The 23,669-nt window shown below is 39.0% G+C and overlaps 1 protein-coding gene across 1 annotated transcript in view; it reads left to right on the top strand.

Moving 5' to 3' along the window:
* Window positions 1-4,979: 4,979 nt before the first annotated feature.
* LOC139692818 (peroxiredoxin-6-like) overlaps window positions 4,980-23,669 on the top strand; it is a 38,581-nt gene continuing 19,891 nt past the window's right edge. Inside the window, exons 1-2 of the mRNA XM_071591100.1 lie at window positions 4,980-5,178; window positions 20,644-20,800. Coding sequence (XP_071447201.1) covers window positions 5,096-5,178; window positions 20,644-20,800 — 240 coding nt within the window. The 5' untranslated portion in view covers window positions 4,980-5,095. The remainder of the gene's footprint in view (window positions 5,179-20,643; window positions 20,801-23,669) is intronic.

Here is a 23,669-nt window from a genome sequence, read left to right as displayed (position 1 = left end):
GAGCTTATGTGTCACTTACATGTCCCCAAAACCTTAGGACCTAACTTAGGTGACTTTGGGAAAAGGCAAATCTCAAATGTTCCGCAGGAAAACAGCTTTTAAGTCTCCTGATTGGTAAGGGATGCTTGGAAAGTGTTTTAAGATTGTAGTTATGTGACTTTCCTAGGAAAGGTTAGAGTCAATAAAAAACCCTAAGATCTTGACAGAGCTTTGAGCTTTACCAGAACTTTTAAGGTCACATAGAAGATATTGCGTTTTTTCATGATTTAAAAATAGTTTCAAAACATAAACTGGCTTGTTGTTGCACATCTTTCAGTTCTTCATGTGCCTGTTCAGGATTTTTAAATTTATTTATGAAAGTAGTGTCATCAGCATACAGGACACAATCAGCAGGTATGCTACTTGGTAAGTCTTTGATCATTAGCAGAAGTAACAGAAGACAAAATTTTTATCTTTAAAATTGACCAAGTACAATACATAGTACTCCCTCTAATTGACTGCATACACAAATTCTATGCTAATGACTCAGTATAGGTTCCAGGGCCCAGCGAAGTAGACAATGATACTATACTGATTTTGGCCCCAGCTATATAACTGTCAAGTGATGGGTACAATGGGTATGTATCGCATTTCATATCTCTCTTTTCAATAACACAAAATAACTAATGAAGAACAAAATTGATTATAAACAACTTGCTCAGAAAACACATTTGTGCTTCATATCCAAGGTGACGTGAAGTTGCATGAATAATATCCTGCTCGAAATAGTGGTAGGGTTAGTTGATGGACTATTCGGTGTATTTACGGAACAAAGTACTCCCTTAAGAGCTTTTAAAGTTGAGACCAACGATGCTGGATTGTCTGTTTACAGGTAAGTGTTGAATTGTAAATGTAATACTGTACGAAGATTGAGACCATCGGGTTTATTATTACATTATTTGAACTGATGTACCATCCGTTGCTATCAGCATTAATGAAGATCTTGAGGATAACGAAGAGTTGTCCAGAAAATAACCATAATACAATCAACATTGAGCGATGTAATTAGAGTTTTGAATAATTAATTGAAGTAGTTTAATTTGGGCTATATTGAATTTTATTTCATAAAATTAAATCTACTCTCTTATATCTATGTGAGTAGTTTCTTTTCGATGAGCAAAACATTAGTGAAAACTGTAGGTATATATGTAGCGCAGTGATATCACAAGGATGATGATGGTGTCACTAGGTCTGCACCATTATGACTCTAAAATCCTGCTTCCTCCAGTACCCCTATAATGTGAGCTCTATTGTTAAAGTTTTTTTCTGAACTAGGAAAACACCATCTATAAATAACTGAAAATGTTGGACAAAATGCTAGCTGATTCAGTGCGTTATTAATTGCAGAACTAACTATATCATGGTGAGATGTCAAGAGAAATTGACTGCAGACCTGATTGATATAAACGATCCTTTTTCCCTCACATTATTTGAGATCATAACAGATGGAAATATAACGTGCAAAAAATCAAACTTCCAGAATGTAGTAGTTAATCGCCTGGCCTGCAGCTAACTCACCTGGCACAAAAATCCCTTGATTCAAAAAACTGTGGTTAGATAAAGGGTAAGATAATAGCAAATTACATAGTATACATTTAGAAAGTAGCTTTACATTTGGAAGTCATTTTGGCCATGTCTCTGCTATGGAGAACAGTGGACATTAATAGAGAACCATAAAGAAAGGTAGTTTAAGATTTTATAGATGCATGGCCTGGAAAATTTTTCTTCGTTTTTGGAAATTTTCTAGAACCAAGTAGCTAAAGTAAGGTAAGGGCAAGAGAAGAAGAAAAGGTTTAGGCAATTGATTAACAGGAATGTTTTCAATCACTCTTGTCTGAACAACCTCAGTTTAAAAGAACGCATTCATCCAGCATACAATTGGTGAATCAAAGAGTTCATATTGTCTTTTTTATTTTAGTCCATAGTATGGAAGAGTATGAAACGCTTTCGCAAAATCAACCGAAATTGCTGATACCATTGCCACTTTTTCAAAGGCATCTCTGCATCTTCAACTAAGGATTTTAGATATGACACTCAATAAGAGCCTAAGATGAAAATGTGTTAATATATTTTTAGACTATCAACTACTCCAAATGGTTCTCAATATGCAGATTACAATTATTTTTCTCGTATAATGCACACCCCTGATGTCGAACACACCGGCCTATAGTTTTGCGTGTTCATCTTCCATATATTATTGTAGACTTGGGAAGCAGTACCTAATATGAAACATTAGCTCATCAGAAAATTTGCATGCATCCTCTGTGCATTCCATCCAACATGCCTATCGTATTCCTACCCCTTCCTTGCCTAACATTTTCCCCTATATCTGAGGCTTCAACATTCTATTGCCAATGAGTATGTTCTGCATCCATATGTTCTGCCTCCTTTTGATATCTCCCAACAATCCTCTCTCCTTACACACCATACCTTACACTTCCTCATTTGTTTTCCTTTCTGTCCACTTCACCTTCTCCATCCTTTTTCACACCCACATTTCAAAAGCTTCCAATCTACAACTATCGTACTGGTTCAATGACTAAGTTTCCGTGCTGTACAAAACTATGCTCATTATCCAGGTTTTGATGAGCCGTTTCTTAAGATCCTCACCTAAGGTCCCTGTCATCAATTTTCTGCTCCTTGTAAAAGCTTCTTCGACCAACATGATTCTTTTCCTTATGTCCCCATTACTTTGACCATTTTGGTCCAGTAACTTCTGAAATAGGTAACTGCTCCACCTGCTCTTGTCTATGAATTCCTATTTTAATGTTTAACTTGGCCTTCCTCTTTCTTAAAAATTACATAACTTTTGCATTGTTTACATTTATTCTCATCCCATACTTATTGTACTGGCTTTTTAATGTGCTCAGGAATGTTTGCAACCCTTTGGCTGACTGACAAACTAAAGCTTGGTCTTCAGCAAACCTAAATGACTCTATGAATACCCCGCCGACTTTCAATCCTATCTCCAGTTCCTCCCAAGCCTCTTGAATCATTTACTCCTTATATACATTGAACAGTACCAGTGATAATGGGCAACCCCGCCTTACTCCTCTTCCTAACACTGCCCATCCGGACTCTCCATCCCCCACTTGCACCTGAGTGGTCTGAGACATGTACAGGTTGCAAATTAGCCTTTTGCCCCTCCAATGTATTCCTAGTTTCTGCAATATACTCAATAGTTTTTCCCAATTCACTCTATCAAACACCTTTTCAAAAGCTGCGAAACAGGCAATTGCATCCTGATTGTATTCTATATCCCTCCCGATTAGTTATCTCATTACTGCTACGGAATCACTTGTGCCTCTCCCCTTCTTGAAATCCCACTGATCATCACCAAAGTAATTATTTGACCTGCTCTCAAATCCTCTCATTGATTATCCAAGGGCCACTTAGCTGTGTGGGAAATCAAGCTTATTGTTCTCTAGTCCTAACATATTGCTTGCTGCCTTTCCCTTTTTGGAATATAAACTGACACTGATCTGACAAAATATTTTGGCTTCGCAGGCCTACTTATTTCTACATCATGTACATTTGCAGCCCCTTTAGCAAATGTGTTCCATATAAACAGCATCCACCACAGTTCAGATTATTTTATTGTGATGAGAAGTGCTCTTTGACAAAATATCAATGCTTTGTTTTATTTATTTCTTAATTGACTTTAACAAAGCAGTTTTATTTGATTTCATAATAATTTTGTCCTCGCAATATACGAGTTGTTCATAGCTTTATTTTCCTAGCATTTTTATCTCAGGATTTTCTTATTCTTGGAGTCCATAATCGGAATGACATGCTTTAGAATGCACATAATAGTAAATTCAAACTTTCATTATTTTTACATGGAGTAATTCAACGCATTATTTAATGACGGATTCAGCCTAGGCTGCGTCAGGTAATACGAATGATTTAAGGTTGAGAAGAAGAAGCTTAAGAATGTTTTACGGTATCGGGGGACTATAATGCTTAATGTACGACTTGTGATACGACCCGAGCGGCATCCCAGCGCGGCACGGCTACGAGCCATGCATGCACTTTATGCATGCTAATGAATCGTATTAAACATTCGCAAGACGAAAAGTGCGAGCCAATAGCTCCTGTAGGACATTATCATCTGGAATTCAACATTTAAATGGTGACTTAAATGATTCAACTTTCAAGATTCCCCCTGAACGGCTTCCATCCTCCAATAGGAAATGTACACACCCTCCCTCCCCACAAAAGATCTTATTAATTAAAGGTCCGTCTATATGTGCTCTTTCGGCACTCTTATTTTCCTCTGTATCATTAAGATCCAGTGGAAAATCACTATCCCCGCCCGGGAAGTAACCGTAAGTCCTTGGCTGCAAAAACTGCTTTCAGATAGGGAAGGGGGTTCCGATGTTTTTTTTGGTGCCACCGAGGGTAATTGCCTATATCAGTAAGGTGGCTGATTTTCCTTCCCTCCGCTTATGCGCATACGTGATATAACCGCTGTTGAAGTTGATAATAAATATGTTGATTGATATGCGATCAAGCTGAAACAGAGGAACAAAAACTACAGATCGAGTCAAGTGTCCTAAGGTTACCATAAAATGAAGACATTTTAGTGATGATTTTCGACCTAAATAATCGAATAATAAGTTTTTGTAAAATCAAGATATAAGAAATTACCTTGAAGAGAGTTGCTTTAAAGAGCTCAAAATAACATAAAGTATTTATTGCTTTTCTTTAAAGCTCCTGAGGGGTCTGACATCTTCGTCTTCATAATGGTTACAGTAAGTTCTCCATGGTTTGGAGAGGACTATTCAGTTACGACGGCGATGAGCCAAGCGTGCGCTGTGAGCCGTTGTGTGGGAAATTCCTCCCATTTCGTTACAAGCAGCCACTGACTTTCTACTTGACGCGTCGTCTGGTGCGCCACTTATCAGCGCTTATATTCGCCGTCCTGCCCCGCTCCCAGAAGGACACTGAGGAGGTAGACCTCATCGAGAGCAAACCCAGCTCAGCGCATACATAACTACCAGGCGTTCAGTCGAAGAGAAAGCGTCTAGGCTGTAGGTACCGCGATCAGCGCAAGATGAGGCTCAACGCTGTGTTCCCCAATTTCCAGGCCGACACCACTCAAGGACCCATTGATTTCTACAATTGGCTTGGAAACTCGTGAGTAAACCGTAATTATAAATATTCATGCTATTTTTCACTTTGTCTTCCGCCCCCACGTGAAATGAGTTCATTTATCACATATTACGTACACATATCATGTATTACATACAGAAGAGAATGATAGAACTGAAGAGTAGGGAAATTACTGAATTACCGGTAAGGACGAATAGATTGTACGTATCTGTTGGCGCATCATTACGTAACCCTATTTTGCGTGAGGGGGTCCTTCGGATTCCACGCATCGACTAGCGGCGTCCGTGCTATGCTATGCGTTGGTGTGAAGAGTTGGGGTCGGCTAAACACGACATATTCCAAGAGCAAAAAGAACTGGCTGGGAGAGAAAAGGGTTTAAGACTAATCGAAAGTCAGTCCTCCGAATATCTTATCCGCCACAAATCCTGTATTGACCATTTAGGGTTCATACTCGGCTGTAATAGGGATGTAAAACGAACTGCATTTATGGGGAATGCGAAAATAACTCGTACTTGGGTTTGGGACCGAAAGAGTAATCACGGACTCACAAAATCGGATTAGAAAGTTGGGACCAAAGTAAGTAACTTCGTGCGTAGGACACTTCATAGACAATGAGACTAGCGCTTGAGATGCTCCGCCAAATAACCATTTTTATCTTGTGGTTTTTTATATGTGCTAAAGAAAATGGCAACTGAATTGTTAAGTGTTAATTATAAGTTACGGTAGAACGTCGATTGTCCAACGCCCGTTTATTTCTTGGCCTGATCAAGAGAAATCCCCCCCTGTCCCATCCTTCCTCTCTCTTCAGCCTCAATTCAAGTGGCTAATTACGTTTAATCAGCTAGAAAAGTATTTCCTGTCTCACTCAAGTAATTAACTCAAACAACTGATAGGCGAGTATTTGTACTACGATTAGTCAAGACGAAAGATGTATTACTTCGTTTGAGATCCGCTGCTTCAACTTACGTTTGAAGTCTTATTTACATTTCCTTCAGAACAATTTGAAGAATGAGAGTCAACGTTTGATCGGAAATAATATTTTGGAAACATTGGTCAATGGTTCACTTCGTGAGCTTGTGTTGCGTGAAGACGTGGATAAGGATATCTGCGCCTCTTGATTGGGAGAAGTCGAGGTCGGCGACCTTGATAGTTATGTGGGAAATGAGAGGGTTTTGGTGAGGGGTTGGAATACCTCTGAAAGATCATTTCATATGCCAGACGACGCCAGATGACCTGTTCTCAGCCACCGTGCTCTCTTCTAGTTCTCTGCTTTTGAGAGGGAGCGGACGCTGATAGCATCCGTAAAATTAGTGCGCGCCTGAACTTATACGAGTAATTTGTCCGGAATATAAATTCTTGTAAGTGGGGCTACTTTTCCGATTGATCAATTATAAATATTGTGCAAAATCACCTTTATTTTTGATAAATAATTTAATTCAAACGCCACCAGACATAATTAATATGAACTTTACGATTGACGATATCAAACGCGTATGAATATTGACTATTGGTTTTTTTGCATAATTATAAAGCGTGGGAATGCAGATACGTAATCAAATGACCGTGATTTTTACTTTGTGAAATTTTTCCGGAGGGAATTGGAATGAATTTTTGGGTAAATGAGATGGAGAAAAACTAAATAATTCGGTTAAAAATGAATGGGAAATATTTGCCTAATATGCCACTGAATATGCGACCAAGATGTCTGTGACTCCTAAACTATTAATCGGGGTATTTGCCATCTGCTGGCGTCTTTCCCTCACAATTACGGGCCCAACCATGCTCCCTCAGAGACAGTATAGGGATCTAAAAAAGTCAAATTCATGGTACATACCTGGCATTTAGAAGAGGAGGAAAGATGATACTGTGGATGCTGTGTAATAATGATGCTATAGTATACTAAATTACTGATTTCAGGCTTTGCGATTTTCGAACTGCTCTATCACCTAAGGGTGCTGTTTCCCAGGAGAATTATTTAATGTTACCATTGAGGTTCCAATATCACTCCTAAAATGTTTGTTTCGTATCTCACCCTTTTCCTGCTATTCTGTCCTTAATCTCATTACCTCACCTAGTAACTATTCGTATTTACCGCCTATTTATTAATTTCTTTGGCGGCAGTATAATTTTAATAGCTAATGTAGACTAACCATAAATGTATTTAATCATTCAAGGAACCCGGTCGTCATCGAGATTTTTCTTTTTCAATTACTCCCCATCATTTTAAGATTGATCATCAATTGTTTAAGACAAATAGAGCTGAAAAGTGCAGGGTTTCGAGATCGCAAAGGTTTCGGGTTGACAAAATGTTGCTAGGTAACTTAAATTTGCTAGATCTTTATCCAATCAAATCGACTTCTCCAACGGAATCGAAGAAAGAAAAAGCGATCCGTCGAGAAAGAAATAATTTGGGCAGTAAAAATCAATACTAATGAACCATACCTATTGTAGGAGAGGCTAACCATTCGTTATAAGGCGGCTTGGATCATTTAAAACGGCCCGCCGCCTTTCCCCGTCGCGTTCAGTTCGGGCCCTGCTGAATTAATTAAAATTTGTGGTCTCATCTCTGTTAGACATTCAGCTCAATTCGAGTCTTCGCGACAATCTCCCCAATACTATTTACGTGCGGAATGGGCAGGCAAAATAGTTACTTGTCCGCAAGAAGTACCGCACTTACGATTTTTATCTCGGTAGATTTTTTCAAAGCATCGAAAAAGTAAGGAAAGCGGGGCAAAAATTGCTGCCAGGAATGCCTCTCTTCTTTTTTGGGAGTTAACGTAAGGCACTTCTCTATTGCCTCTGCCTTCTGTTAAAGCAGATTTTAAAGTCGAGGAAATTATTAATCGAGCCGTCAGGGCCGGTATGTACCGCGTAATCGGAATGAAAAGCGTATTATTCACTCAACTTACCAAATTACGAGTACTCGTATTTTTCGAGTACGAGTGGATTCTATGAGAAGAAGTCTATGTAAATTTTACAAGGGGCTCCTGAGACTGCTTTGGTTATTACACAGGGGCATATTCTAAGCTTCCTGATTTTCATGAGAGTAGCACTAACATCTGAATAATATTTTTGCGCGTGACCTTATGGATAGCGAAATTTTTGTAATAATTATCTTTCGACATAAATTAAACTAGTGCTAAAGAACGTTCCTAGAATACCAAGTTGCCATAATGCGCATTACAATACGGCGCCATGCCTCAAGTGGAATTTAATTTCGCGATCTATGAATCGGCCTAATACGATACACCATACCACACCCACGCCCATTAATACTACGTAATTTGGTGGTAGTTCTTTAATCATTTGGTAGCATATTTAGAGGTAAAAAAGTTATCCAACTATCTGTTCAATAGTTTTATCCTGATATCTATTTGATTTTAAGAGTAGCTACACCGTTGTTTGTCTAATATCACAGATTAACGTAATCTTGGATTGAGTGTACACTTATTGAACTGTTAAATGGTCGCTTTTCTCTATCTCACGTTTCCCTTCTTTGTACCGTTCACGCTCTCCTGTCTCACGTGATATGAAGGCGTCGCCCTTATGCAACGCTGGAAGTTACAAAAAAAGGGCACCCGAGACGACGCCTGCGTGTTACATGACCGCAATCTATTCAATGGGAACGAATATTCTAGGCGAGCAGTCGACGAGAGGGCTGCGGAGGCGTCCACCACTTGACGCGCAGATCACGCACTCCCTTGCCGCGCTCTCTCGACCGGCCAGAGATGCAACTTATACGCAATAAGGGGGGAGTGACGGCAGATGCACCGAAGGCCGTCCCGCGAACGGGGAAGGGGGACCGGAAAGATTCCCCAGCAGAACTGACGGCGATGCTGGTTGCGGTTCGCCCCCGGCTTCTATTGGCGACTCGCAAACTTGCGAAGGGGCCATTTGCACCGTTGTATTTTATTATTTACATGAATCGAAGGTATCGCCATAGAGCTCTCTATCTGTTACGTTAAACGTGAAGAGATAAATTCTCAACGACCTTGGTATCTCGCATAATATGCTGGAGGCGCGGGTTCCAACTCCGCCAATGTGGGATTCTCTCCAATGAAGGCTTGGATGTTGCCGATAATTTTTGCTTTTATTTTTCGTGAAAATATTTCAGAATACACATTTTTTTCAGAACTACTGGTAAAAATATACATTTATTCTTGAAGGCATTCTTTTCCTGGTAATTTGTGGTCCATCCAGTCATTTCAGATCTTAATTCCAGAGAATAGAGGGAGACCATATTTTGGAGAGTGTTGGTCGTATTTAGAAGATTCGAGAAAGGATACGGATACGTCTCTAGATGTACCGAGTTCAACATTAGTCATTCAGAAAAATTTTGGCCACTAAAGATGATATTGGTATTCTGCCCTTCAAGGTAGTTTTTGAATGGACACAAATTGATCTTCGCTATACTTCCCAGGTCCGTCCAAAAAGACACGATCTGATTTCCGAATCTTTGTTTAACCGTTCTTAAGTCCCACATGGTGCAGATCTTGGTGGTAGTAGAAATTTCTCCTAGGGCTTAGGATCGACTGACTCTTAGGCAACGGCTCTTCACACGAAACCCTTTTCCAAGTTTCCTTCCGCCCTTCATGCTGCCCAATATGCCTATCATTTTTCTGCCCCTTGACTTGACTAACGTTCTCCCTTCTACCACGATCTTGAACATCCATTGCTAATCAAACTACTCTGCATCCACCTTTCTTGCCTCCTTTATTTTCTCCCAACAACCCTCTCTCAGTAGGAGTAGTAGTTTTTTTCGGGAGGCGACCGACAGCTAAGGTCATTTACGCCATTATGAATGGATGGGAAAGGAAGGGTGGAGAGAAACCCGGCGTCGGCATTAGCCCACTCTTATCTATAGGCGCCAAGGAGTCCGCAGTTTAAAGTTCCATCCGACGGACGTCATACTCACTCAAAGTGCTCTTCGCACAGCACTTCAAGTAAGGATCGGGATACCGCTGAAAAATATCTGTCGTCTCTACGATTCGACCTCGGGACATCTTAGTGAGAAGCCAGTATGTTAGTCACCGCACCATCCCGATTCCCACAACCCTCTCTTTTCCCCCAGCATACGCATATGTTTCTTCCTCGTTTAGACCTTCAAGTTACTCTTCCTCGTTTATTTTACTTTCTGTCCGTTTCACCTTTTCCATCCTCCACATCCATCTTTTTAGGGTCTCCAATCTACGCCTATGATATTTCCTCATCGATCATTTTTCCACGCCATCCAAAACAACACCCCATATCAAAGTTTTAACCAGTCTTTTCTTAACATATAACTCAAAGTTTGTACCATCAATTACCTTCTTTTGGTGAAAATTTTCGGCAATTCCTCCTCAAATGTCCCAATCACTTTGACCATCTTAATCCAAAACCCAAATCCATGCCAAGAGAGATGAACTGCTTAACCTGCTCTGAAAACCTCATAACCCTTATTTTGCTTACGTTGATTCTCATTCCATCGCTATCACATTGATTTTCTAATTCGCTCCTAACTGATTTATGAATTTCCCACCGAATTTCATCCCTATCATCAGTTCTTCCTATATATATCTTTAACCATTTCCTCCACATGTACGTTGAAACGCACGTATGATAATGGACCGTCTTCTTCCTAACACTTCGGAACCCGACCCTCCGTCCGCCCCTCGCACCTGAAGTCTAAGACATGTACAGGATGAGGATAAGTCTCCTATCCCGTCAATCTATTCCTATTTTATGCAATAACGTCATTGATTAAATTCTATTTACTCTATCGAACACTTTCTCTAAATCCACGAAACCAAAAAATCCATTCCGATTGTTTTCAATGTTCCCCTATTAGAAACCTAATTACTTCAATGGCATCTCACTCTAACCTCTCCACTTCCTGAACCCAAACTTATCATCCCCTAAGTATTCATTTGCACTCCTCTTTATCCTCTTATTCATGACCCTAAGTACCACTTTAGCTGCATACGAAATTAAACGTATTGTTTTCTGGTTCTCACATATGGCTGCCATTCCCCTTTTTGGGTTGGAATCTGACACTGACCTAACAAAATCTTTTTGACCAAATTTCTCTCCCGTAAATTCTACGAATTAGCCCATAAAAACTCTTCCTCCAATGTTTTCTTAAACCCTTAAGCATTTGCGGGAATGTTATCTATCACCAATCCCGTATTTATTCCAATTCTTTTCATGCCTTTTCTATCTCGCAATCAAGTGTACCTCGACCACCATCGTCTACGCCATACTCACTTTCTATGAATAAACTTGCTTTCCTAATATCTTCATCGTAGAGACAATTAAAAATTAGTGCAAAACTAATCATAGTTATGTACTACCGTAACATTGAGTAATTCTAAGAGATACGGGGTTAGATCATCGACGTACACGCAGATATTGGCTAAGGTAAATGGTTTTATAATTTCACAATTTGCTTAAAAGTAATACTCTCACCACCTGTAGAGGATTAAACTTCAATAAGGGATTCGAAAAAATAGGATAAATAGTGGCTGTTGCCCATCCGATCACAAAAGATAAAATCTCGAATAAGCGTAATAGGGTTGTGATGACATTTTTATAATCTTTTTAAATTGTGATAAATACTAAAAAATTACTCTGTCGCTTGAATTACCTTTAAACGTATATAGTCACATATTTTTTTCTGCATTATGGCATTAGTCTGCGTTTTTCAGATGTAACGAAAGCGAATGAAAGCAAGAGTAAGAATGATATTTATTTTTAAAATTGGAATTTACTGAATATTCAACTTGTATGTTTAGATAATTACCATTTTTCATTTGGCCTTGTGGTGCGAAATCTAATTCTCTCTACGAAACCGTGAACCCTACTTGTTCTTCTATTTACGCTTACTTCGGTTTTATAAATTTTTATACTCCTGAACTATTACCTTAATTTTTTAAACATCACTATAATTGTGGAATGAAAACATTTTTACGCAGAAGTAAACGAGACCCAAGATCATCAAATGGATTTCTGCAGCTTATTTTAATTGAATAATGTATTTTGAGATCAGGTCACACAGTTGAAATTAGCCTAGAATTAGAATTTTGGTGGAGTAAGAGATGACTCCCGAGATCCTACCTTTGACCCCTCCCCGTCAAAACATTAATTTGTATTCTGTTCGTCAATAAATGAGAGTGACACCGTAGATTTCTGTGAACAAATCATATTCATCCTCCTATGTGAAATCTCGAATGCAGTTTAAATGCCAGCTTTACACACAAGTGTAGAACCTTGTGGGTGTACGAGACATAGCGAAAGAAAGCTTTGAACGCACGGACAAATTCAGAGTGGTGTTATGCGTGGCCGTTTCGAGCTAAAGGGATGTTAATTATGCATGGAAAGACGGCAAGACGGCGTTTTAGTGCCCTTGGCTGCTCGATATGGCATGGTGTTTACCCATTTCAACCGTAGACGAAAGGGAGGGTATCAGCGAGTGCATAAAAGCAAACGTACTAACAACGATTCTGGCGCATTGCGAAACGAATGCGTGCTCTCCGCTTCCTCGAGTTCAATTGGCTGGGCGCACATTAAGCTGCAACGGCAAATTATCGATGAATATGAAACCAAAATTAAACAAGATTCTGCGCAGTTCCCACTCCTACTTATCGCAGACGGAAAGATTTATTAAGGATGTGTAGTAACGCTTTCATAGATTTGTGGAGCCTCTGTTGGTTTCCCCGTTGAGTGTCATCAGAATGCGTTCCCATTGGACTAATTACATCGTAGTTTACATCGCCACCATTTCGACCTTCACTCGGAGACTGGATTAACGTACTTTTCTTAGACTTCAAGGTTTTATATTATATCTCTAAGTGTAAAACATTTTTGAAAAACTGGAGTGACGGTAATTATCGTTGATGTGCGGTATTGTCGACGCATGTCATATCATATCACCACGGCTCCTGTTAAGATAAAGCCATCCGTTTGCATCCCATTGGTCAACCATTTTCTGCCGATTTAATCGGTATACCATATAGGTGGTATTTGTATTGATGTTCAAAATTGAAAATGGAATATCACCCAGTTCCACACCCGACCAGCTTACCTATTTTCGTCCCTTGTTCCGGGAGTATTTGAGCTCACCACTATTAATTTCCACAGTAAACTTCATTACATGTTACGAAGTATACGACTCCGGAGAAAGATCCAACCATATTTGGCAATTCTGGCATAAAGGCAATAATATGCCTTTTCTTTTCCCATGCTGTTATTTAAAGGTCCATCTTTTGAAACTTCTGTTCTCCTACCCTCGCACATTCATTTATTTTAATTATTTACCCTCAGCGTCATATTCCGACAGGTTAGAATCTTCCTTGTCTATGCTTTATGCTTCATGGAATACTACATTCTAGTCGACGATTTTTTTTCAGTTTTCCTCTTTTGGTTTCTCAGGGCATTGGATTTTTCAAAGCGACCTCCCACATCACTTGGTTTATCCTACATACGATATGTGTTACTCATTATCTAAAAAATCTCTGCAATAATTTTTTCTTTCCTCATTGCCAATTTCTTAAAAAAATAACTTCTATCGAACGATTTCTAACTTCTTAATAAATATATAAAACATAATAATCAACCCGAAGGCTGGCTTTAAGGGTGTGAGTAGAGCTCAAGCAACAACAAGGGCAATTACCACATCAGGGTGAAAATCACACAGCTTGGTGGTAGCTGAAGGTGCCAAAAGGCGTCCCCCGGAATCGATCCCTGGCCCTCTGGTCAGTGACCCAGCTCTGGATCCACACAAATCATTGCGCCCCTAATTGCAAATGCACCTCCATTAGGAATGTTTTCACTTGGTTGTTGTTCACAGATAGTCCTCGTGATGACCGGTTGATGGATGAAAAATCTTCCTCCCCTTTCCCGGTGCCGCGAACATTCACTGGCGCGATCCCTTGGTCCCCCGCTTAGCGCCCCGGGCGAAATGAAATGGCCAAGTGGGACGGAGACGGCGGGGGAGCCGCCGATGAGGCGACACGGAGGGACGGGGGCGGCAGGGAACGGCCTCAAAGGAGCGCGGCCGGAATGAAAGCGACCCAGGCGGGAGAATCAAATCGAGCATTTCGAGGCGGCGAAGGGCACAGCTCGGGGAACAGGAAAGTTTAGAAGAAGTGGTGGAGCGGCGGGGCACGTCGTCATGTCGGACACTTGGAAGGCCTTTGATCAAACTAGCAGCTGGGACTCATTTTCCGGCGTATTCGCAAGGGAGGGGAGGGTAAAGCTCGTAGTGTGCTTGGGTGTGAAGAGCCAAAGTGAATAAATGACGAGAAGCGAAATGGGGACGGAATGGGAATGAGTCTACTCGAAAAGACTTGATGCCTGATTGGGTCGTCTGAATGGAGTAAATTATTCGCTCCCTCTTTTCAGAAAGAAAGAACTCTCGAGACTGAATTTCTTATTGATTTATGGACGATTTTCTTAAAACTACAACAGTAATCAATCCAAAGTTCATCTTTATAGGTCAGGGTAGAAACAATAAATTGATGACTGAATATTTGAAGTGTAAATCAATCTTTGATGCAGCCGTAGGAATCCTCATTTTGTGTATGAATGGAATACGATTAGTCATGAGTGTAAAACGTATTCGCTGGTTTTGGAGGAAGACCAAGAGTTGCTGTCATGTTTTAGATAAATAACGTTAGACTGCTGAATTTCGGCAAATATATGCCCCCAAAATTATGGAACAGAAAGCAGAATACGCAGCTTTTGTGGTGGCAAAAATTTTGGAGAAGTGCTTCAACAAAATATTCCGCATCTGATCAAGGATTTTCTGATGTAAAAATGACGAGGGATTCTGGTAATCAAAGTGGAGGATCAAATGCATGAATTACATCGGTTTTGCCAAATAATGCATGCCATTGAAGTAGTCCAATACCCTTTAGTCTCCCCCAACTTGTGTGCTTGCTAGACAGTGACAGTTTCCAGTACATTCAGTGGGAGTTCTTAGTCTTGAATGGACGGATAAAAATGCCATTTATCTGCCTTACACCAATTGCAGGAACACCAAGCTTTTTTGAATTGAAAAGTAGTTTCAAAATCTATTACAAATAAGCTACGTATAGAGCACATGGGTCGAAACATTCAAGACGGTTAATTACCAACATAATAATAATGCCAGTCCATTGCAGTGAAATTTGCAATACTAGTAGTCTGCCAACAGATATAAATACCAAACATTTGGAAATCAACGCTTATTTATTTTTTGCCGATATGCTATTTGCATTACTTTATTGCATTGGGCGATTTACATGAGTTAGTAAGCCTATCGTTAAAATCCAGCTACTTGACTTAGGCATTTTACAAATCGTCGGTGATATTCCACGGGATAAATTTAACATTTTGGCGGAGCTCAAATGATGTGCATGTTTCATACGTTTAAAAAGCATAAGAAAGAAACCAAAAATTTTCAGTTCATCTCAGGAATCCTGTTCCCTCTTTCGGAGATTCCATTTTACTCCTGGCGTCAAAGCCGATTACATTAATGTTTTCAAAGTATATTTAATGGTTGGTCCTACACTATGACAAAGATACCAACGAGGTATATGTGAAAAATTTATCAAAAAGATACAATTAGAGTTGTATTGCCGAAGAGAAACTGCAATCATGTAATTCCGTTGATACGAGAATGAAGAAAATTTCCTCGAAGGTAAACATTGAGCCGAGCATTATGTTATGTTGCACACGGCCGGAAGGAGGGAGGATGGCTCATGCTGGCCAGTCAATCGTGGGGGCCTACACATTTCTCAAATCGGAAATATATTTTTTGAAGATCCAGTACACTTAAAGCATGGATTTTACCTGCATTAAATGATGTCAAAACTTAAACCATTAATGAAGAATGTGTTCTATTGTATTTCTATGAATGAAAGGTGGTAATGGCTAAGTAAACTTAAGGAGAAGTGAGTTGTCGTGTTTATCTTTTATTTCGTTAGTCCCAGTTGGGAGTTTCGTTCTATTTTCTCCCCGTGGAGCTTCTCGCGGTCGAGACTCCCTCCCGGCTTTCCCCGACCCATGATGTATCGAGCGGGAAGGAGCGGTGCGCCTCGGGAGTCAAATCAACTTGTCAACCGGTTGAGAGAAAGTTTCCGATCCACTTGGAGGAAGTAAAACGCTATTTTCAGCATTCGGGACATTAATGGCAGCCTTATTTTTATGAATTGCTGGTACATCAATGAAGGTTGAGAGAGTGCACATGTACCTTGGAATGATTCGCTATTTACACGTACATGCAAGTAATTACCTACATATTAGCTTAACTACTGCCATAATTACTTACAACGTATCATTATCAAAAAGACATATATTACAGAGTGATTATTAACAGTAGGCTACCGGCCAAGGTAGATTTTTGATGGATCCAGGTACCACGTACTGCTATCATTCAAATACCTGCTTAGCACGACACTGAATACTCGAACACATTACATTTCATTAGCTTCACGTACGCACTGCCTTCCTTCATTCCGTTCGAAATAATTATTTTTTTATTCCCTCTATCTCGCCTACCCAGCGTCCTCCCTCCAATCACTCTTCAACTTCCCATTGGAACTCATAATGTCCTCGCTCCATTTTATCTCACGTCTTTGGCTTTTTCCCAATAGCATTTTCTCCCCCCCCCCTACCTTTGCGAGGTATTCCTAGATATTCCTCCCCTAACATTGCTGTTTTTCTTTCCGCACATGTACATACTTCAGAAAGGAACCAAGCATATTGTTATGATCAATAATAAGATCAATTAATATACATGTAGTATTAAAAACAATAAACATGATATCTAGTATATTTTTAGTACCCTGCAAGCCACCGCCAGGGTGTGTGGTAGGGGGTGAATACCCACCAAATTAATTTTTACCCCTACCGCGGCCAGACAACGCTATCCTGATCCCTTATCATCCGCGGAAAAAATGACATCTTAAATCTCTAATTTTATTAACATGATCTCGCCCACTTTAGTTCGATGGGGGTAATAATACATCAAATGATATGTAATTATAAATTAAATAATACATAAACATAGTAATCAACCCGAAGGTCGGTTGGATGGGTGATGATAGAGTTTCACCCTATACTAAGCCAAAACGGCGCGTGGCATTCACACATGAAGGTAGGGGAGGGGGCAATCGATCCTTTCCCTGTCCCGCCTATGGCATAATGGTATATATTCTTAATAGCACTGCCTGCATTACCTACCGATCTGGCTGAGCCCATTATTTTGCTATTTTAGTCCAGCGATTATTTTGATTGCAAACAAGTTTCTTCACGCTTAGTTGAAGTCCATTCGAGGCCCGTGTAATCGACGAAGCCCGACAATGAAAAAGGAAGGGTAATTGGGCCTCATAGTTTTGGCGTGCCGTGGGCACTCGTCCTCGCCCGTGCACCGGAATGTCTCCAGGCACGCCCTTCTTGTCTGCAAAATGAGTTCACGTGTTTCATAATTGGGTCTCGGTAGCAGTCGAGTCAACCACCTCGTGGGAGCGGTGGCGAGTAGTTAAGTGGGCGGGTGTTCAGCACCCACTGCGCGACCCCTGTATAAGTTACCCGGGTTCACTTCGAACATTCCTCTCAATACCTTATGAGAACATAGAATGATGGATCTTCAAATACTTCTTGGTTAAATTAGCCGAGCAATAATTTTGTCTCAAGTCTTCAGCCTGTAACTCAGTTCAACACTTACCCGTTATATCCCCAGGGCTGAAAGCAATTAGAATTTCTCAGCACACGGTTTGAAAAGAGTGGTCAGATATTTAATGCTAAACGATTAAGACCGCAGCGCACGACGAATTCTAATGTACAATCAATTGCGTGATATTGAGGAAGAAGAATCATATAATGTTTTTGGAAACGGTTGGAAAATTATCTAAATCTCTATGTTGGCAAATATAATGATTACTAATGATATTCTGCCTTCATTTGATTTGATTATCTATAGCTTATCATTCTCTACTACTGCTATTACCCATCCTCCCATGTGTGATGAAACGCATCTTCATCTTCATACTCTATTGCCACATGCCTATCAATCACTTTTCCATTCCTTCAATCCCTTCATCTCTTACATGGCCTATTTTTGTGCACTCTCCCTAGATTTCCTCCTCTCATCATAAATGATACAGTGGCTTGGCCAGAAAATAATTTTGGTGATGACTCTTCAGTGCCAGCTACTCTACCCGAAGAAGTTATTTCTCCGAAAGCTCACAATAATAACGTGAGCTCACTTATTTTGTGTCTATATTCTCCCACATGTACACCAACTCGTCTTCGTTTCCCCCATCGGAAGGGAGAGGATTTACAACTTGTATCTTACGTTAAAATGTTAATAAAACGGGAATGAAAAACTTGCAAAATAATATGATTGTATGAGTGTAAAAAAATATTTGTAAATTTTTAGTCGGTATTATCGTTAATACAAACGAAAATTACTCTCATAATTAAAGTACCAATAGTATTTAACAGTCTCAACTATTCTTCTGGGAGTAAAATTTAATGGAGTTTAATAGCTTAATCAGCACATCACCCCCTGGCTGTGCCGCTGATCCTATATATATATATATATATATATATATATATATATATATATATATATATATAAATATAAATATAAATATAAATATAAATATAAATATAAATATATATATATATAAATATATATATAAATATATATATATATATATATATATATATATATATAGGGTCTTTAGGTTATATATACATATATATGTATATATATATATGTGTGTGTATATATATGTATGTATATAAATATATTATATATATAAATATATATATATGTAAACACAGATGTGGATTTTTAAACCATAGAGACACAAAGAAAGGGCACCCACAATATGTTGTTTTGACGTTTCGACGAGATTCTGAAGATGACGGCCGAGCCGTCATCTCATAATTAATAGTCCAATAGCCACTCACATAATTAAAGTACCAATAGTATTTAACAGTCTCAACTATTCTTCTGGGAGTAAAAGTTAGTGGAGTTTAATAGCTTAATCAGCACATCACCCCCTGGCTGTGCCGCTGATCCTATATATATATATATATATATATATAGGGTCCTTAGGTTATATATACATATATATGTATATATATATATATATATGTGTGTGTGTATATATATGTATGTATATAAATATATTATATATATAAATATATATATATTTAAACACAGATGTGGATTTTTAAACCATAGAGACACAAAGAAAGGGCACCCACAATATGTTGTTTTGACGTTTCGACGAGATTCTGAAGATGACGGCCGAGCCGTAAAAACGTCAAAGAAACATATTGTGAGTGCCCTTTCTTTGTGTCTCTATGGTTTAAAAATCTACATCTGTGTTTATATATATATATAATAAATTGGACGGCAACAAACAATATAGAAACACATAAAAAGATTACTCAAACGTTATTTCTTGATCATTTCGACGGAATTCTGCTCCGTCTTCATCGGGAGATATAAAGTAATGAAAATAAATAATATATATATATATATATATATATATATGTATATGTATATATAATATTTGGACGGCACAATAGCACACTAATAAAACAGTAACACTGAAAAGGACACTCACATTTTAAATCGTTTAAGCTTTCGGCCTTCAAGTAAGACTTCATGTAAGAAGGCCTCGGAGAAGGCCGAAAGCTTAAACAATTTACAATATGACTGTCTTTTTTAGTGTTAATATTTTATTTTGTGTTCTATTGTGCCGTCCAAATATCATACTGCTCGTGTGAATGTTTCTATATAATCAATAGAAGCGGTAGGTCAGGCGGAAGAGCGTTGGACTGCTGACCGGAGGATTCCGGGTTCGATTCCCGGGCAAGGCACTCTGGGTATCTGCAGCTCTACCCAAGCTAAAGTGATTTTTCGGGTACCAGATCTTCATGGGAAACCACAACTGGCTCAGGGAAAGGAACTGGCCCCCCTACCCATATGAGTGAATTTCACACGCCGTCGGGCTTAGTACAGGGTGAACTCTACCATCACCTACCAAACCGACCCTTGGGTTGATTACTGTGTTCATGGTTTTTTAAATATATATTTTTACATAATCCTATGATTTGGCCCTGAGAATGTGGGAAATACTGCTCGGCCGCAAGACACGAGTTTCATTCTTGGTCGGTATCAATTATCCCCGCTCCCATTATGGATCACATCCATCCCACCGTGACAATTTGTTCCTTACATATTTCCAATTGATAAAATTAATGGACATATATATGGCGACAAGACGGGCTGTGAATTTAGAAAGGTGACTTTGTTTTTCGTCAATTTTCCACTATCTGCTTCCCTCGTCGATCCGTCCAAGCGTCATCGTTACTCCGTGGGACAAGAGACACCCCTTGACTACTTCAACGCCCAGCGTCCGCTTTTCCAGTCTGCTCGCTCCACGCGGCCATTTTCTTCCCTTCGCCACTGATGCTAACTTCATTTTTCTTCCCCTCCCGGCGCATCAGATGGGCAGTGGTGTTCTCGCACCCGGCTGACTTCACTCCCGTGTGCACGACCGAGCTCGGCCGCATAGCAGTCCATGTCAACGAGTTCAAGAAGCGGAACGTGAAGCTCCTCTCGATCTCTTGCGACAAGCTGCAGTCGCACAAGGACTGGGTGGCGGTGAGTGAAGCTGAACGTGACCCTGTTAACGGTTTGTTGGTGCCAACCCCCGTCGAAATGATGTTACCCTCCAAGCCCCCCCTCAACATATCTCGTTCACAACGGTCAAAAATCTTTGTCACAATGCATAGGAGTATCGCTATTTTTAAATTATTTGATTGAAACTTATTGTTACACCACACTACGAGCTCAGAAGCAAACCCTCTTCAGGCACATTTTTGAAATATAAGTGCTAAGTTAATATTTCAATCAACTTTCTGTCACATGCATTGCAATGAAATAACTCTCTTTACGTGAAGACAATATCATGTTATTGAATGAATATAATAAAAAAAACAATGTTATTTTGGAAAGATTTATGATTATTTAATGTTTACAATGAGAAAAAGTTATAAGAGTGATTAATTGGGAATATGATTTTGTAATTATTCATCTTAAGAAACTGTCAATTGAATTGACGTTAACGACCTTATGTCCCAAGCTAAATCTCATTTTTGTTCAAATATTTTCCTTATTTCCACATTAATGATTTGAATAAAATGCCTAACATGGGTTAAAGCTAATTTTATGGTATTAATTATTGTTAGACACATTTTCTTAAAAGTCAAAAATAATACTTTGTTGTAGAGTTCATATTTTGTCTCGCCGATATTTATTTCTACACTCAAAAACAAGTAATTAACATAAGTTTTGCTATAAGCAATATTAAAATAAAATCAACAGTTTCTCAGTGGAAACAGCCATAGGACCACGTAATGCTAGTATCATTAGAAATCAGATAAAATCTTTCAGAAATTAGAGTAACATGGAAAGATTTAATGACCAACATTTAGTGAAATTGATTACGTGCTCAGTCTTTAAAAATGCCTTTTGGCCAAGTAAGGTAGTGGGAGTGTGCCTGCTACTATGAATTGAAATAAATAGTAGCCGGTAATATTATACGTGACATGAACGTCGCTCGATAGCTTAATTACAATCGCACCTCGATTCGTAGGTTTTTATTGTTCAAGAACGCGTGCTTCCTCAGACATAAAGTGGATTAAACAAGAGAAATACTTCTTTGAGCTCAAAATGAACGAGGGAACTTTTCTTCCACCGATTTCTAGAGAATTTTCAGCTTGAAAACGATACCATCGCATCCACGATGAAGCGCGCAGCATTTAATACATATTTATTCTGGAATAAGTGTTAATTTTGACGAAATGGGGTTGAATGAAGCTCAGGACTGAGAAAGAATTCCATGGGAGTTATATCCGAGTATGTAGCCATTGATATAATTGTCAATTTTACTGATATTATTGCAATGCAGAATTTCAATTTTGTTGATATTTCAAATATCATTGTGAGTGTAATATTTTTAGGCTTTATCTTATAATTAGAATAACAAAATAATCCATTGAGACAATATGTCAAAGGAAACACCTAACGTTTGATAGCAATTATATTAACTTTTAAGGTGTTATATTGCTCCCAAATACATAATAAGCCTCTTAACTCTTCCCTGCTGAAGCCCTCCCGTTCTCCTTTTTTCCTGCAGACTATATTCCCTTTGAGATATTGAAGTTACTGTGTTTGTTAATGGTAATCCACAGTAAAAACATATCTGCATAGTCGTTTATCCGTTTGCCACATCCAACCCCTTAGTTATGACACGGATATTAACTGAATTGCAAACAAATGTAGCCATGAGAGATGGCTAGCTCTCAATTTTCCAAACTTACCAATTATACATGAATTTCTATACACCGCATAGTTTCTGGCTTAACTTTGTGGAAACATTCCATATTGGAGAGAAATGATATTTAAAACAAGTGATTTTCACTATACTATTTATGTATATAATACGTGTATGTAATGTTCACCTGACGATGACACTATGCCGAAACTCGGGTCTTGTCAATAAAAATAGTATATTGGAAATCACAAGTGTTGAATATCATTTCTCTCCAATATTTTTATGCATGTATGCCCAGATTTTTAAACGAGATGTTCCACCAAAGTCATATTTTGCTTCTTTAGATTGTAAATCCTTCCGTCATTATTTCCTTTCAGTGCTTCCACTGAATTGCTCTGTTAAATGTACATACTTTTTATCCCTTATTTTTAGTATTTAAAATGATATTCTGCCATTGCAGAATGACAGTCTGTTTCTAAGTTCGTTTTTCGATTGTATTCTTCACATCCGCAGAGTCACATTTCCATTCTTTTAATATAATTTAATTTACTTTATATAACTTTCCTTTTTCCGGTCTTCGCATGCGTAGGTATGTTCACCCCGATACTCACTACGGTATTGCACGCAATGATAGCGTTTCTTCGCCTTCAGACCTATGTTATTTGCTGTGTGCGGACGTTTCTTCAGATAGAAAGAATTCTTTTAGAGTGACTATTCGAGAGCAGCTCTGCTTCGCCTCATGCCGTATCCGCAGATAATCTTGTTTCCGAGATAAAATATTTTTCTAATTCTTCAAGTCTGTACACTTGCTTAACTGAATATTTCTGCCGACTCATTTCCTTTGACCTCTTGACTTCATACTCATTCTGATAGTTATCCTCACTGTTTAGTTCTCTTTGCCTTTTCTAGTTAAATGGCGAGCTCATAAGATGCTTCTTTTAGTCTTCACCGAGAGAGATGACGACTGTGGTTTCCGAGAAAAGTGACGCACTGATAATTTATTCTTCTTTGGTACACACTCATGCTGCACGCCTGCGGGGGGTCTCGTTAAAGTCATTTAGATAATTTGTTTGGAAGGAATTTGAAATGCGTGAAAAATGGAGGGTGGATATAGAGATCAAGGGTTAACACTTTTAAAATCCATCCATATACACTACGTAATCAACCCGAATATAGTTTAATGCTAGCAGTCAC

The sequence above is a fragment of the Hetaerina americana genome, unplaced genomic scaffold (assembly GCF_022747635.1).
Source record: "Hetaerina americana unplaced genomic scaffold, ioHetAmer1.1.p SCAF_42, whole genome shotgun sequence".
NCBI classification, from domain to species: Eukaryota; Metazoa; Arthropoda; class Insecta; order Odonata; family Calopterygidae; genus Hetaerina; species Hetaerina americana.
The sequence above is the reverse complement of the archived record's forward strand: the minus strand, read 5'-3'. Positions and strand labels throughout refer to the sequence as shown.